Source organism: Chenopodium album, chromosome 13, assembly GCF_948465745.1.
Source record: "Chenopodium album chromosome 13, dcCheAlbu1.1, whole genome shotgun sequence".
In the NCBI taxonomy this organism is placed as follows: Eukaryota; Viridiplantae; Streptophyta; class Magnoliopsida; order Caryophyllales; family Amaranthaceae; genus Chenopodium; species Chenopodium album.
The window spans coordinates 4,260,697-4,273,176 of NC_137846.1; the positions used below are offsets into that span (position 1 = coordinate 4,260,697).

The 12,480-nt window shown below is 34.6% G+C and overlaps 1 protein-coding gene across 1 annotated transcript; it reads left to right on the plus strand.

The window, feature by feature from the left end:
- The first annotated feature begins 2,135 nt into the window (after nt 1-2,135).
- On the plus strand, nt 2,136-11,960 carry LOC145576022 (protein SEMI-ROLLED LEAF 2-like). The gene is made up of 19 exons (XM_081633812.1): nt 2,136-2,283; nt 2,764-2,901; nt 3,617-3,691; nt 3,798-3,913; nt 4,584-4,698; nt 5,328-5,456; nt 6,415-6,605; nt 6,738-6,934; nt 7,720-8,003; nt 8,107-8,250; nt 8,399-8,764; nt 8,900-9,049; nt 9,340-9,418; nt 9,500-9,624; nt 10,105-10,296; nt 10,394-10,534; nt 10,625-10,756; nt 10,913-11,107; nt 11,532-11,960. The coding sequence occupies exons 2-19, from the start codon at nt 2,767-2,769 to the stop codon at nt 11,676-11,678; spliced, it is 2,913 nt and encodes a 970-aa protein (XP_081489938.1). The 5' UTR covers nt 2,136-2,283; nt 2,764-2,766; the 3' UTR covers nt 11,679-11,960.
- Nucleotides 11,961-12,480: the final 520 nt, after the last annotated feature.

Genomic DNA, 12,480 nt, shown 5'->3' on the forward strand with positions numbered 1-12,480 from the left:
ATCTTTGAAAATTGAAATGTTGTTGCGGGAGTATTTTTGGTTGGTTGTTTGTGTGAGCTGTGAAACTTTTTGTGGATTATTTTTTTTTAAGTGCTCTTATTTCTTGTGGTTTATCAAGGAATTGCTTGCATTTCAAGATAATGTACCCAAGCAATTATACAAGTTACTGTTGGATAATTATTATCTATTTATCTTTCCATTATTGTATGAATTGATTCTTGTGCGAGCATGCTTGAGTTGAAATTATTTGGTACGGAATACTTTGTAGTTCTTTATAAGTGCTAGTTCTACTCGGTATTGTAGTCTCCAAGAAGTTATATTGATATCTTTAATTGTGTGACGATGATGGTGTTATACTCGATATCTACTTATCTTTAATTAATCATACGTTCGTAATACTCGTAGTTTTTTATGCTTGTATTTTCGGACAATTTTATACATTTAAATGAAAACTCAGATTTAGAAATTTCAGCATTGCAATCTAAAATCTATTGAAAAATGTCTCCATTGTCTCAAGTTTTAAGTCATATACTGATATACGTAGTATTTGTATATTCTATTGAATTGTAAAACAATAAACAATTCATCTTGAGATGCAAGAGATTTTGTTGTGAATCTTCAGCAAATCTAGCCAAAAGAATTTGCTCAACAAGATCTAATACTCCGTAATATAATACTCGTAGGCAGGAATATATACGAAGGTATTTCTTAAGTTTTATACTCCGTACATTTATAAGTCAATTAGTTGGAAATCTTACATGGTGATGGGACCCACATTTATAGGATAAATTTAATTATAATTATAATGCAACTATGCAAGTTATACAGGCTGAAAATAACATGTGAAATGTAGATTGCATGCAAAGGTTCACGTCAAGATTGATAACTTTAGCAAACATGAACCAGGTAATCTTTTGTCTACATGCATACATACGTAAATGAGAAGAGAATAATTTTTGTAGTATTATTAAAGACTAAGACATTATGCAATTAGGAGTACAAATTTATTAATTGGAATAGTTCAAAGGTACTTCATATATTACTTATAAAAGTGGGGACTTGACTACGATTTATTTCTATGCTCGTAAATATGTTAGATGGTTAAAATTAACTACTTGTACAACTTTGTTAAAGCTACAATAAGAAGCCTACCATGCATTAATGAGTTAAATGTGATTGTAGTTGGTGAACATGGCCCCTATATTGAATAAGATAGAGGAACTAAGTTAAATGTAATTTGACATATAGAGTATCTTTCTCGTTTATATTCTTACCAAGTGAGCTAAATCTGGTGAACCGAGAAAGATTGGGAGTATCGTGATGTTTAAGGTTCAAGTCCTTTTAAAATATTTTATTTTGGGTGAAATTAGCATTACCAAGATTTGTAGGAATAAATTATTTTTATTTAAGTGCTCCTTTTGTTGTTATACACATTTATTGTTATTAATCGATCATTATTTACTACTACTCATAATTTACCAAACGAAGCACTAGATGACATGATTCGAAACTCATCAAGCGAGCCTAATGATACTTTGAGGTAGAGATCCCTACATCTCTTTTCATAATATAAGTTTCTAACTTGTAAGGCTATGTTCAATCCATATGATCTGATATCCTGATCTAATTTGATTTTCACATGTGATCAAACTTTGACCTAATCTATGCACTAATCCATAAGGCGAAAATCACCAAATGAGATGAGATTAAATTCATATTAATACATATAACCTACTTTTAAATATGTACTTTTCATAATTTATTCAATAGTAAATAAACACAAATAAAAAGATCTAATCAGATTTAATTATTTCTAAATTAAGGTGGTACGGAGTAACAATTTTTTTTTTTTTTCTTTTTGCCTATCCATCATGAAATAAATACTATTAAAAAAAAGTCGGGACCAAAAAATTAGAGCAAAATATTACGGAGTAAAAAGAAGAGGGACTTTAGCCATTATTAACTTGATGTAAAAAGATTAGACCAAAATAATTTTACCCTTTCCCAAAATGCTGAAAAAGAGTGAATTACTGAAATGCAAACAAAGTGATGACAATCACGTGACATTTCTCCTTTTAATTTTTTGCCTCGAACCACGCGCTCATTTCTTCATCTCTCTTCTCCTGTGTGTCAGCCTTTTGATTCTTCATTCTACATTTAGCTCTTGCTTTATTTTCAAATTTTTCAATTGAAATTTCTCCCTAAAAGATTATTTTTTATAGGAGAAAATACCCCTTTTGCAGGGGTCTTCATCTCCTTTCACTCCCTCAGATCTGTTGCTGGGTAACTTTCTTCTCCCTCTCTTTTTATTTTATTTTTAATTTCATTGTTTTTGCCTGTAAAAAATTCTTCTTCTAAATTGCATTTTGTGTTTGATTATATAGCATACAAAAAAAGGGTTTGATTTATTGTAGAAAAATAACAACGAAACAATTTCTGGGTGTGTAAGTTTTTTCTCTGTTCTCGGTGTTCTTTAACAGACATTATGGCAATTTTCTGGGTATTTTTTCCTGGGTTTTTGCTCTTTTTTCTTTTTAATTAGAATAATGTTGGTGGATTTTGAGCGCAACAGTTACAGGAAAACAGTACTTAAACAATTTGTTACTCTAATTTTTTTTTTTCCTGCTCTTTTTTTTTTTTTTTTTTTTTTTTTTTTTTTTTTTGTTGTTGTTGTTGTTGTATATTGTTATACTAATTTTAGATTTATTTTCAGTAATTAATGAGTAAGTTTTTGATAATGTGATTGAATTTTGAAAAATGCAGGAAATGGGGTTTATATCCCGGAAATTATTTCCAGCATGTGGAAGCATGTGTGTATGTTGTCCTGCTCTAAGGTCCAGGTCCAGGCAACCTGTTAAGCGCTACAAAAAGCTCATTGCTGATATTTTCCCCAAGTCTCCTGTGAGTTTGCAAATTTACATTACATTTTAGAAAATTCCCACGGTCCCACCTTATAATAATTTTCGGGTGCAATGTAATTGTGTAGTAGCAACTGTTTTTGGAGATGGTATGTTGTTGTTTGGGGTTTGAATTATAATCATAAAAAAGTGACTGATTATGTTGGTTTATGTTAATATAAAAATATGATATGAATAATTGTTTTTATTGTTGGTGTTGTACTTAGAAGCTTTGATTTATGACTACTATAACTGTTTGAGACGATATATTTTGAATGTAAAGAGTTTCTGATAATTCTATACTATGAGAGAACAAGGTCTTTTGCTTGTCAAGTGTCAACTGTTTGCTCATTGATTTTCTTAGAATGTTGTTTATATCACCTGAATTTGTGATATTGAGAATACATTGCAGCTGCCAAGTATAGATGATTGCCAGTGGAGAACGAAAGGTTTGATGATTTTTTGAGATAATGTTTATAGGATCTGTATGGAACTGGAAATTACAAAAGCTTGCACTATTGAGATTCTATATTTGTGCTTGTTTCAGTAAGAATGGTGTACTTCACTATACCTTCTTCTGGAACAGCAATGCTTCACTGATACTTAAGTGATGGTGTTAATTCATTTGTATCATCTTTGGAGAACTCTAGTAGCTATCCTCTTTCCTTGTTTCTTCATCAGCAGAAAGTGTAATATTTCAGTTCTTTCTCCATGTGCAGGATGGCCAGCCAAATGAACGGAAGCTTGTAAAGTTGTGTGAGTATGCTGCTAAGAATCCTATTCGTATCCCTAAGGTAATGGTCTTAGAGTATGAGTTGTTTAGTTATTTGACTTTGACACTTTAATCTACCTTTTCATTGCTTGATAGATTTTGTGTTTGGGCCTGCAAAATCACTGTAGATTACAAAACAACTTGAAGAGAAATTCTTCAGAGAATTGCGATATGGACACCTGAAGACTGTTGGCATTGTTATGGAAGCTTATAACAAGTTGCTCTGCATGTGTGGGAAACAAATGTAAGTTTGCTTGCCAATCAACATGTATATCAATTTTATTATTGCTGGTATTGGCGGGATCATTTGCTTAATGCTGGTTTTAGGTCCGAAGATAGGACCATCCATTCGTTAATTTTACTTGGAACTGAATCGGGTAAAAGGGTGTGAAATCAGTACTTTCTTTCTTAAAATTTTCTCCTTAGTCCTTTATGAAAGTGTCACCTAAACTATTTGTCATAGCATTGTCTAGATGAGAACTGAGCTAATATTTTTAAGAATTTTGTCCTCTATATGACTGTATTATCATTGTTGAGATACTGACACAAATTACCAGATATGTTGAATTGTTAACTGACCGAAATCCTCTTCTATTCCCCTGATTTTATGATTTAATGATCCTCCTGTGTCATTGTCCATTGTTTAGCGACTTTCTTTGTAAGACTTTCCTTCTTTTGTTCCTTGTTATTCTGATAGTCTTATCTCTTATCATATACTTCTGCTTTAAATTGTTTACTTTGGTATTCATTGTCTGAATAATAGATATGTTGTTGAATCAGAACGAATTTGTTTTTTGTCACTTGTCAGCAATGTGATGTGCCTTTGATGTTTTGCTCAGAATATCCTTGGGTGTTAGTAAAGCTGACAATGGTTTAATGAGTACTAGGTGTAACTGCAATTGTTTTCTCTTTAGGGCATACTTTGCAGCAAGTCTGTTGCTTCTTAGTGATGAGGTTTTGGATCGCTCTAAGGAAGTTGATGTACAGGTAGCTGGATGCCAAACTTTAACTCGATTTATCTATAGTCAGGTAAAGTACAAGACCTGTTTCTCATTGCTTCACGGGATTTCATATTGCATATTAGTAGAGTAAAATCTATATTCTAGAGGAGCTTTGTTCACTGTTTTTTTGTGGAGAGTTGTTTTAAGTAGTGAAGAGCATGCTTTTGGGCTTCAGCTTATCTCCACTTTTTTCTTTTTTTTTCTTTTCTTTTTTTTTTAATAGCTGACTTCACAATTTATTTATTTCCCACCTTGTTTTATTTTTAAAACCTTCCACTTGTTTTTTTGTGGATGTAAATGCGATGATTCACAGAATATCCTATAATTCACAGATGAAACCCATCAAATATTCACTTGAAGGCCAAGTTCATTTTGTTCACACTGTTTCTGAAGCTGAAAGGAATATCTAAATTTTAGTATTTTGTTAGTTTTACTTCAGGATGGATCTTCGAGGTTTTTAAGCCTTGGTATGTAATAAACTTAAAGATGGCTTATGGAACTGACCTTGTAAGATAGGAATCAATGAATCATTTTGATTTTTTCTTTGTAAATTATACTTCTAGTTATTATCTGTAGTTGGTTTCCAGTATTTGAACTATTACTGCAATTATTTTTTCTTGTTATGTGGTTTCTTACTAGAATTTGATACATGCCCAGACTGATGGAACTTATGCCCGCAACATCGCAACTTTTGTTAGCAAAGTGTGCATTTTAGCTCGGAAGTCTGGGGTTGAGCATCAAAAACATTCTTTGAGAGCCTCGTGCCTACAGTGCCTTTCAGCTATGGTAACTTCTCAACTTTGATCATCACCATATTAAATTTTGAATAATTCAGCATTACTTCTGATTTTTTTTGTTATTTCTCATCATTGTCTTGCTGAGTTTTCCAACATTTTTCACAATATAGATGAGGTGAGTAAACTCTCTAACTATCTCAAATTCCATAGTGTTTTAATATCTGTGTGAGGACATATTTGGTTGGTGTATGGCTTGGGAGGGGATTCAAGTTTTTCAACCAATAGTCAGTTTGCTGGAAGATTTTGGACGTGTAAATTTTTAATGTTGGCTTGGGTGTGTTTACTTAGAACTTGAGAAGTCTTTACACCCCTACTTGTTGGGTTTGGTTATAACTGTTGGTAATTACATCATATGCATACATAGCCTTGCTATGTTACCTAGTCTTTAGTTGTAATTTGTTTGCTTTGACCTATAACTATCTTTATTGTTTCAACTAGGCTGTTATAGATAATGAATCAATGTTTAACTTGAGCCCTTAAGGGATATATTTTTGTGTCTACTCCTTTTTCTTTGTAATGTAAAGTATATGTATCATGTGTAGAATGGATATATAATGTGTAAAGTATATATATTGTTATTAATTGATGAATGGAGTTAAACCTAATTATTCTTGGAAAGTGACAGCAGCATGATGGGTAATGGCTATATAGAATTTGTGAGTAGCCTTTGCTTGAGCTTTGTCTTGTTCGAGTAATACACCGTATGCTGTTTAATTAGAATAATATGGTCCTCCTCATTCCCAAATCTAGTTGTAATTACGGTTTATGTTTCCAAATAACTTATGGTTATTTTTCTAAAAACTTGAGCTAGGTGTTGATTTTGCTATTGTAATAGTTAATTGACTATTTTATTGACTATTCTAGCTCACATGTGTCACGTCTTGTTTTTCTACTGTTCATGTAAAGAAAAGGTTATTTATACAGTTTAGTATTGTTTCCAACCACAGATTGTGCAAGTCATATTGGACAACTATGAGGGAAATGTACACAATGAGGAAAGGGAAGAACCACGTCATCAGTGGGTGGATGAGGTTGTTAGATGTGCCGGAGGAGGTTGTGCTGTTGCTGGAGTTGCGAGTCCTTGCTGCACTGCTGTTAGGACTCCTCCAGACAGGAAAAACATTGCCTCTTTGACAAAGTAATACAGCATACTTTTTGTGAATGTGAATATATTTTTATGTAATCAAACATTTTGAACATATTACCTCCTGGACTTGAATTAGATATCTTGTTCCATTTTTTGTTTATCCCCCAAGTATTTTTTTACCAGAGAGGAGATAGAGAATCCAAGAGTGTGGGCTCAAATTGGTCTCCAACGATTGGCTGATCTTGCAAGAGAGAGCTCCACGATGCGTCAGGTTCTAGAGCCAATGTTTATATATTTTGATGTGGGGCGTCATTGGTCTACTCAGCAGGGTTTAGCTGTCACAATTCTTTGTGATATGTGCTATTTCATGGAAGTTACAGGTACACTTGCTTCACAAATCACTTAGCTGATGTTTGGTGTTTTTTCAGTCAAGATGTTCTAGTAACATTCTTTCACCTATCCTTTCAAAAGATAAAAAATATATAAAAATAAAGTTACAAAATTTTACATCTTAGTTATGGTTTGGTAACTCTTCATTTACCTCAAGTACCTCAGATCCTTGTGACTCTAACATGGGTGTGGACACTCCGACACTTAATTTTGGGCTAAAATTATAGAAAATTCTCACAATTTAGCCTAAGACACTTGGACACATACCCTTGCCTGACACTAGTATAGTAGTATCCAAGTTCATGTAACATAGGTTTAGTTCATTTTCTTTGATTCAATGCTAGTGAGATATATGAATAATTATGGATTGCTGTAATATGGGGATTTAGAAAGAAGCCAACAATGGCCAAAGATGACTTAGATTTTGGGATTTAAGATTGATATGAAGAATATAGCACTATAAAGAAGTGAACAGTTAAAGAGGATCTTGGTAGATGTAGGAGATAGTCTTCGTTTATGCAGCCGACCCCATCCTTTTTGATGAAGGCTGTGGATTTTTTGTTGATTGTTGTAAAAATTATGCTTGTTCTTAATGGCATGTTCAAGTTTACGTGTTTCTATTGTTATTTGCTAGTATGATAAAATTATTGGTTCTTGTTCTGCAATTTCAGTCCATCTCAAATTGAGCAGGCACACTTGCTACTTGTTATGTGCGTTTGTTCTGCACTGCTAAAATTTCTTTGTACCTCTGTTCTGTTTTTTTTTGGTCTATCAGAAAATCAGCAAGTAATTTTAAATGGCATAATACGTCATATGGACCACAAAAATGTTGCACATGATCCACTAGTCAAGTCTTGCGTGGTCCAAGCTGCTGCGAATGTGGCACGGCAGATTAGGTCTGTTGCAACACTTTCTGATATTGGATTTGTTGGTGACTTGTTGAGACACTTGAGGAAGAGTCTGCAATCAATTGCTGGTCCTGTTCGAGAGGAAGAGATCAACTTGAATATCCATCTACAAAATTCAATTGAATCTTGCCTTCTTGAAATTGCAAAGGGGGTAAGTTTAATATTATAGGCATATAGTTCTTGCCCTCTTTCATTCAGACTTTTCATCAACTTTTACCAACTAACTTCCCCATTGGACATATCCGCCCCTGCAGATTAAAGATGCAGATTCATTATTTTATCTTATGGTGATAGCATTGGAGAAGTTGCCTCCTGTTGGAGTTGTTGCCCGGGCAACCATGGGCTCAGTTTTAATTCTTGCTCATGTGTCAGTGGCAGTCCATTCCCATTTGCAGCTGGTAAAACTTATTGTTGAAATAAAATAATAAAGAAATATATTGTTTTCATGCTGAATCCCTTCATTATTTGTCTCTCTTTTTGCACAATGAAGTAACATTTTATGCTATATGGCACTTATCCAGTTGTGATCCTGAATAATATTTGCAGGCCTTCCCAGAAGCACTTCTGATTCAAATTTTGAAAGCTATGCTGCACACGGATACAGAAGCACGTGTTGTTGCTCATCAGATCTTTTCTGTTCTCTTATTTCCAAGCTCTTGGAGATCTTATGAAACAAGGAGATGGCAGTCCAACAGGAGATCCGCATTAGCATCAGTCACAGATTTACTTGATAAGCTTCGGAAAGAAAAGGATTTTACCGGAGAAAAGACTGTAGATGGTGGCTTAGATGAGGGTAAGGGTAGAGAAGTCCCGGAGGATGAGTTTAAACAGGGATGGAGACGGAGCTCCCCTAACTTCTATAAATTAAGCTCTATTATTGACCGGACAGCCGGAACAAACAGCATCCCTGAGGTATTAGTGTGGTGTAATTATTAAAGACGTTCACTGTGCTTGTGTGAGAGTTTAATCTTGCATTTTTGAAGTAATATTTCAACTACTGCAAAAATCTTTATTGAGGTTTTTTCTATTAACTCTGAATTATCGCAGGAAACTTGTACAATGAAGCTGAGTGAAGATCAGATTTTGCAACTGCTTTCTGGCTTTTGGATACAGGCCAATCTTTCAGATAATTTACCATCAAACTTTGAAGCAATAGCTCATTCTTATTGCTTGATGCTGATATCCTCACACATTAAGGTGAAACTAAACCAAGAACCCTTCTTGTTAGCTCAACTTTGGTTCCTAATTTTTTGTTTCACTTTCCCTGTACTGCTGCTGTCAGAGACTATTATATCATGTTCCTTTGCATGAAGTGGATCCATATTACAGTTGATTGATGAGTAAATTTGCCACAAAATGTCCCATGGTTCATGAAAGCTTAGTGACCATTTATTTTTGCATGGATTATTTCAGAAGTCTAGAAAAGTTTTTTTTTTTTTTTTTTTTTCTTTTGACTCACTCAAAACTAACCAAATTCTTGTATGCAGAACACAAATCACAGCGTTGTTGTGCGCTTTTTCCAGCTGCCCTTGTCCCTAAGAAATGTGTCATTGCGTAGTGACAGCGGTATGGATATACTTCACAGTATATTATATATTTAAATCTTTCAAAGTCAGTATGGTTAAAAAAACTCTTTTGGAGTTGTAGGGATGTTACCGTTTGCTTGCCGGAGATCAATGTTTATAACATCAACTGCTATGCTAATGTTTGTTGCCAGAATGTATCAGATGCTTGAGTTGAACGATCTGCTTAAGTCCCAAGTTCTATCTGATGTGAGTGTTAGATATGAGCACTATATATTATTATCCTTGTTTATTCTTTTTGTGTTCTTTTAGATAAGTCCCATGTCCTGATTGGAGATGGCTGATCTGGGGAAGTTATCCTTGTTTATTCTTTGTGTGTTATTTATAAGTTATGACTCGGTCTGTTGTTTCAGTCAACAGACCAGTCTAGTTACTTCCACTTCAGCTTGCTGTTCTCCTTTTCAAAGTGAAATGCCAGTCTTTCTTTTCTTGTTTTTGGGGGGTTGGGGGGTGGGAAAGTGAAATGCCAGTCTTTCTTTTCTTGTTTTTGGGGGGTGGGGGGGGGGGGGGGGGGGGAGAGTAAGGGGGTTGTAATGGCTGCTAATCATAGCAATATTTCTGTTCATAATGTTTGGTGAGCATGTTTGTTGGAAAATGACTACTTTATTATGATTTTTGGGGAAGGGATCATTCTTGCGCTACTACTCTAATCTATTGGCTATCATACAGGTTGATCCCTTTTTGGGCATCAATGAGGACCTTCTGGTGTATGTCAAACCTCAAGTCGACATTGGACAATATGGTTCAGCGATTGATAACCAAGCAGCCATTTCATTCCTCTCTGAATTACGAGAAAAGAATCTTGATCATGAGAAGATTACGCTGGACATCATAGTGCGATATCTTTGCTGTATAATAAAGGTATGTTTGGTTGCTGATATTGTGAATGTTAGGTCATCATGTTATAAACTTATTATTAACAGATTTGAGCAAGAAATTTCTGTTTATTTTCTTTTAGATAGAAGAAGAAGCGCTACTTAATCAACTATCTACCATGTTCACACCTGATGAGGCTTTCATCTTCGCCCCAAAAGAACTAAGAGAATTGGATCACACTCAGATCATTCGTCACTTGAATGATTCCCCTTCTCTGGATGGTGTACGTTGCATTGTGTACTGTCAGCTTAATTGCTTTTGCATCTTGACTAGTTGTCACAATTTCAAGTAACAAAAAGGTATCATGTTGCAGGAATTATCTATAAGTTCAGTTGTTGAAGATGATGTGACAAGTTCAATGTCTGTTTTTAATATTTCTGGTCAAAGAGGGCCACATTCCCGTTCAGATTCTCATATAATGAGCATTGGACAACTATTAGAATCGGTGAGTCTCTCCCTCCTTCAATTTCTCCTCTTTGAATGGCAAAGAATCCATTATATCTCTGCATTGGCAACCTGGATAGCCTGTGAAATGACGTCCTCATAATCTCCTAAATTACTTGTATTGCCATTTTACTGTGATTTCTGTGCACATCTTCAGGCACTTGAAGTGGCTGGACAAGTTGTTGGGACATCTGTATCGGCCTCTCCTCTATCATACAGTACCATGGCTGGTCAATGTGAAGCTCTTGAGGCGGGCACTAGGAAGAAGCTCTCCAATTGGTTGGCCCATGATAATTCCTCTTCTGGCGATGTTTTTTCTCTTCCGTCTGACGGACCAACAGTAGTTAACCCGGTGAGCTTTGTTAAGATTCTAGTGTTATAGTGCTTTATAGTAAGTTTTGTTTCATGTGGAACTTTTAGAAGCTTGCCTACTTGCCCAAAGATCTCCTCTGTATTGTTTATGATATTCACCACATTTATCGAATTCTTCTCAAGAGTAATAATATCATTTATTTTAATAAATATAAACCCTGAACCTGCAATAATTTAGTTGATGGAGATAAAAGGTGCTACTGTCTTTAATAGGCATCTCATAATTTGTCCACTTTTTGATGTTTTGGGTGAGGGTTAGATTGTGAAGGGCTAATCTGAGTTACAAAAATCATTTAAAGAAAATTATAACAAAAGGTGCTTTATGTAGACTAGCATAAAGGATTATTAGGTTGGAACAAGAAGTTTATCAATTTTAATCCCAGTTGCTGTTTTTGTTGCCATAGGTTTTGCCTCGTACAAATGGTGCGCATGGAGAAATGGAATCTCATGAGCAGTTAAGTTCTTTGAGATTGCCTCCTGCTAGCCCTTTCGACAACTTCCTCCACGCAGTTTCGGGTCCAAGACCGATGTTAGCTGGACTATCACCCTGAAGGAGTTGGAAACTAAAATTGTAGTCACTGAAGTGTAGTGAGCTAGGTGTTAGTGTGTACCGAGTAGTTTTATGGCTGATCTCTGTTAACTAAGTAGGTGTAGGAGATAACTATTTGCACAGCTATGTAGCTTAAGAATATGAGGATGCAGGTTCCCTGCCTTGTTATCTAATCTAATTGACGTCGTAGTGCCTTCTGTTTGTTCTTTGCTCACGTTGACATCTTCTAACAGTTGTGTGATTGCTCTAGTAAAGTTAATGGCTGTGTGTTGAAAGTGATTCATATTTTGGGCTGTATGTTTTTCTTGATGAAAGGGTAAACTTGCATTAACTTGTCTTTTGCTTCTCTCGCCTTAAACTTTTGTACCAAACTTTTAACCCCCAAAGCAAAACAGCACACAAAACTTAATGAAATAAAAGCAAGAAAATAAACAAAAGCAAAACAAAGAAAACTAATACTGTACGTATTAGATGTAAGCCGCAAGAGCTGGGAGCCTGGGACCTTTCTGGCAACAGCAAATTAGCACCATAATTAGACTCCTTCCATAAAACGGCTTTAAGACCCATCAAAAAGCTAAAAGTTAAGTTCGGAGTATTAATCAGTGTACAACTTTTCTAATACCTCCGATTCATATTTTTTACAACTTTAGAATATTTTATGTCTCACAAATAATACCAAAAGTTGCAAAAAACATGAAACAGAGGTAGTACAATATTCCATAAAAGTTTTTTTACATAATTATTAGCCTAATTTTAAAAACTTCATGAAGATTGACAGCTTTATGGTTCAAAGATTATGTAAA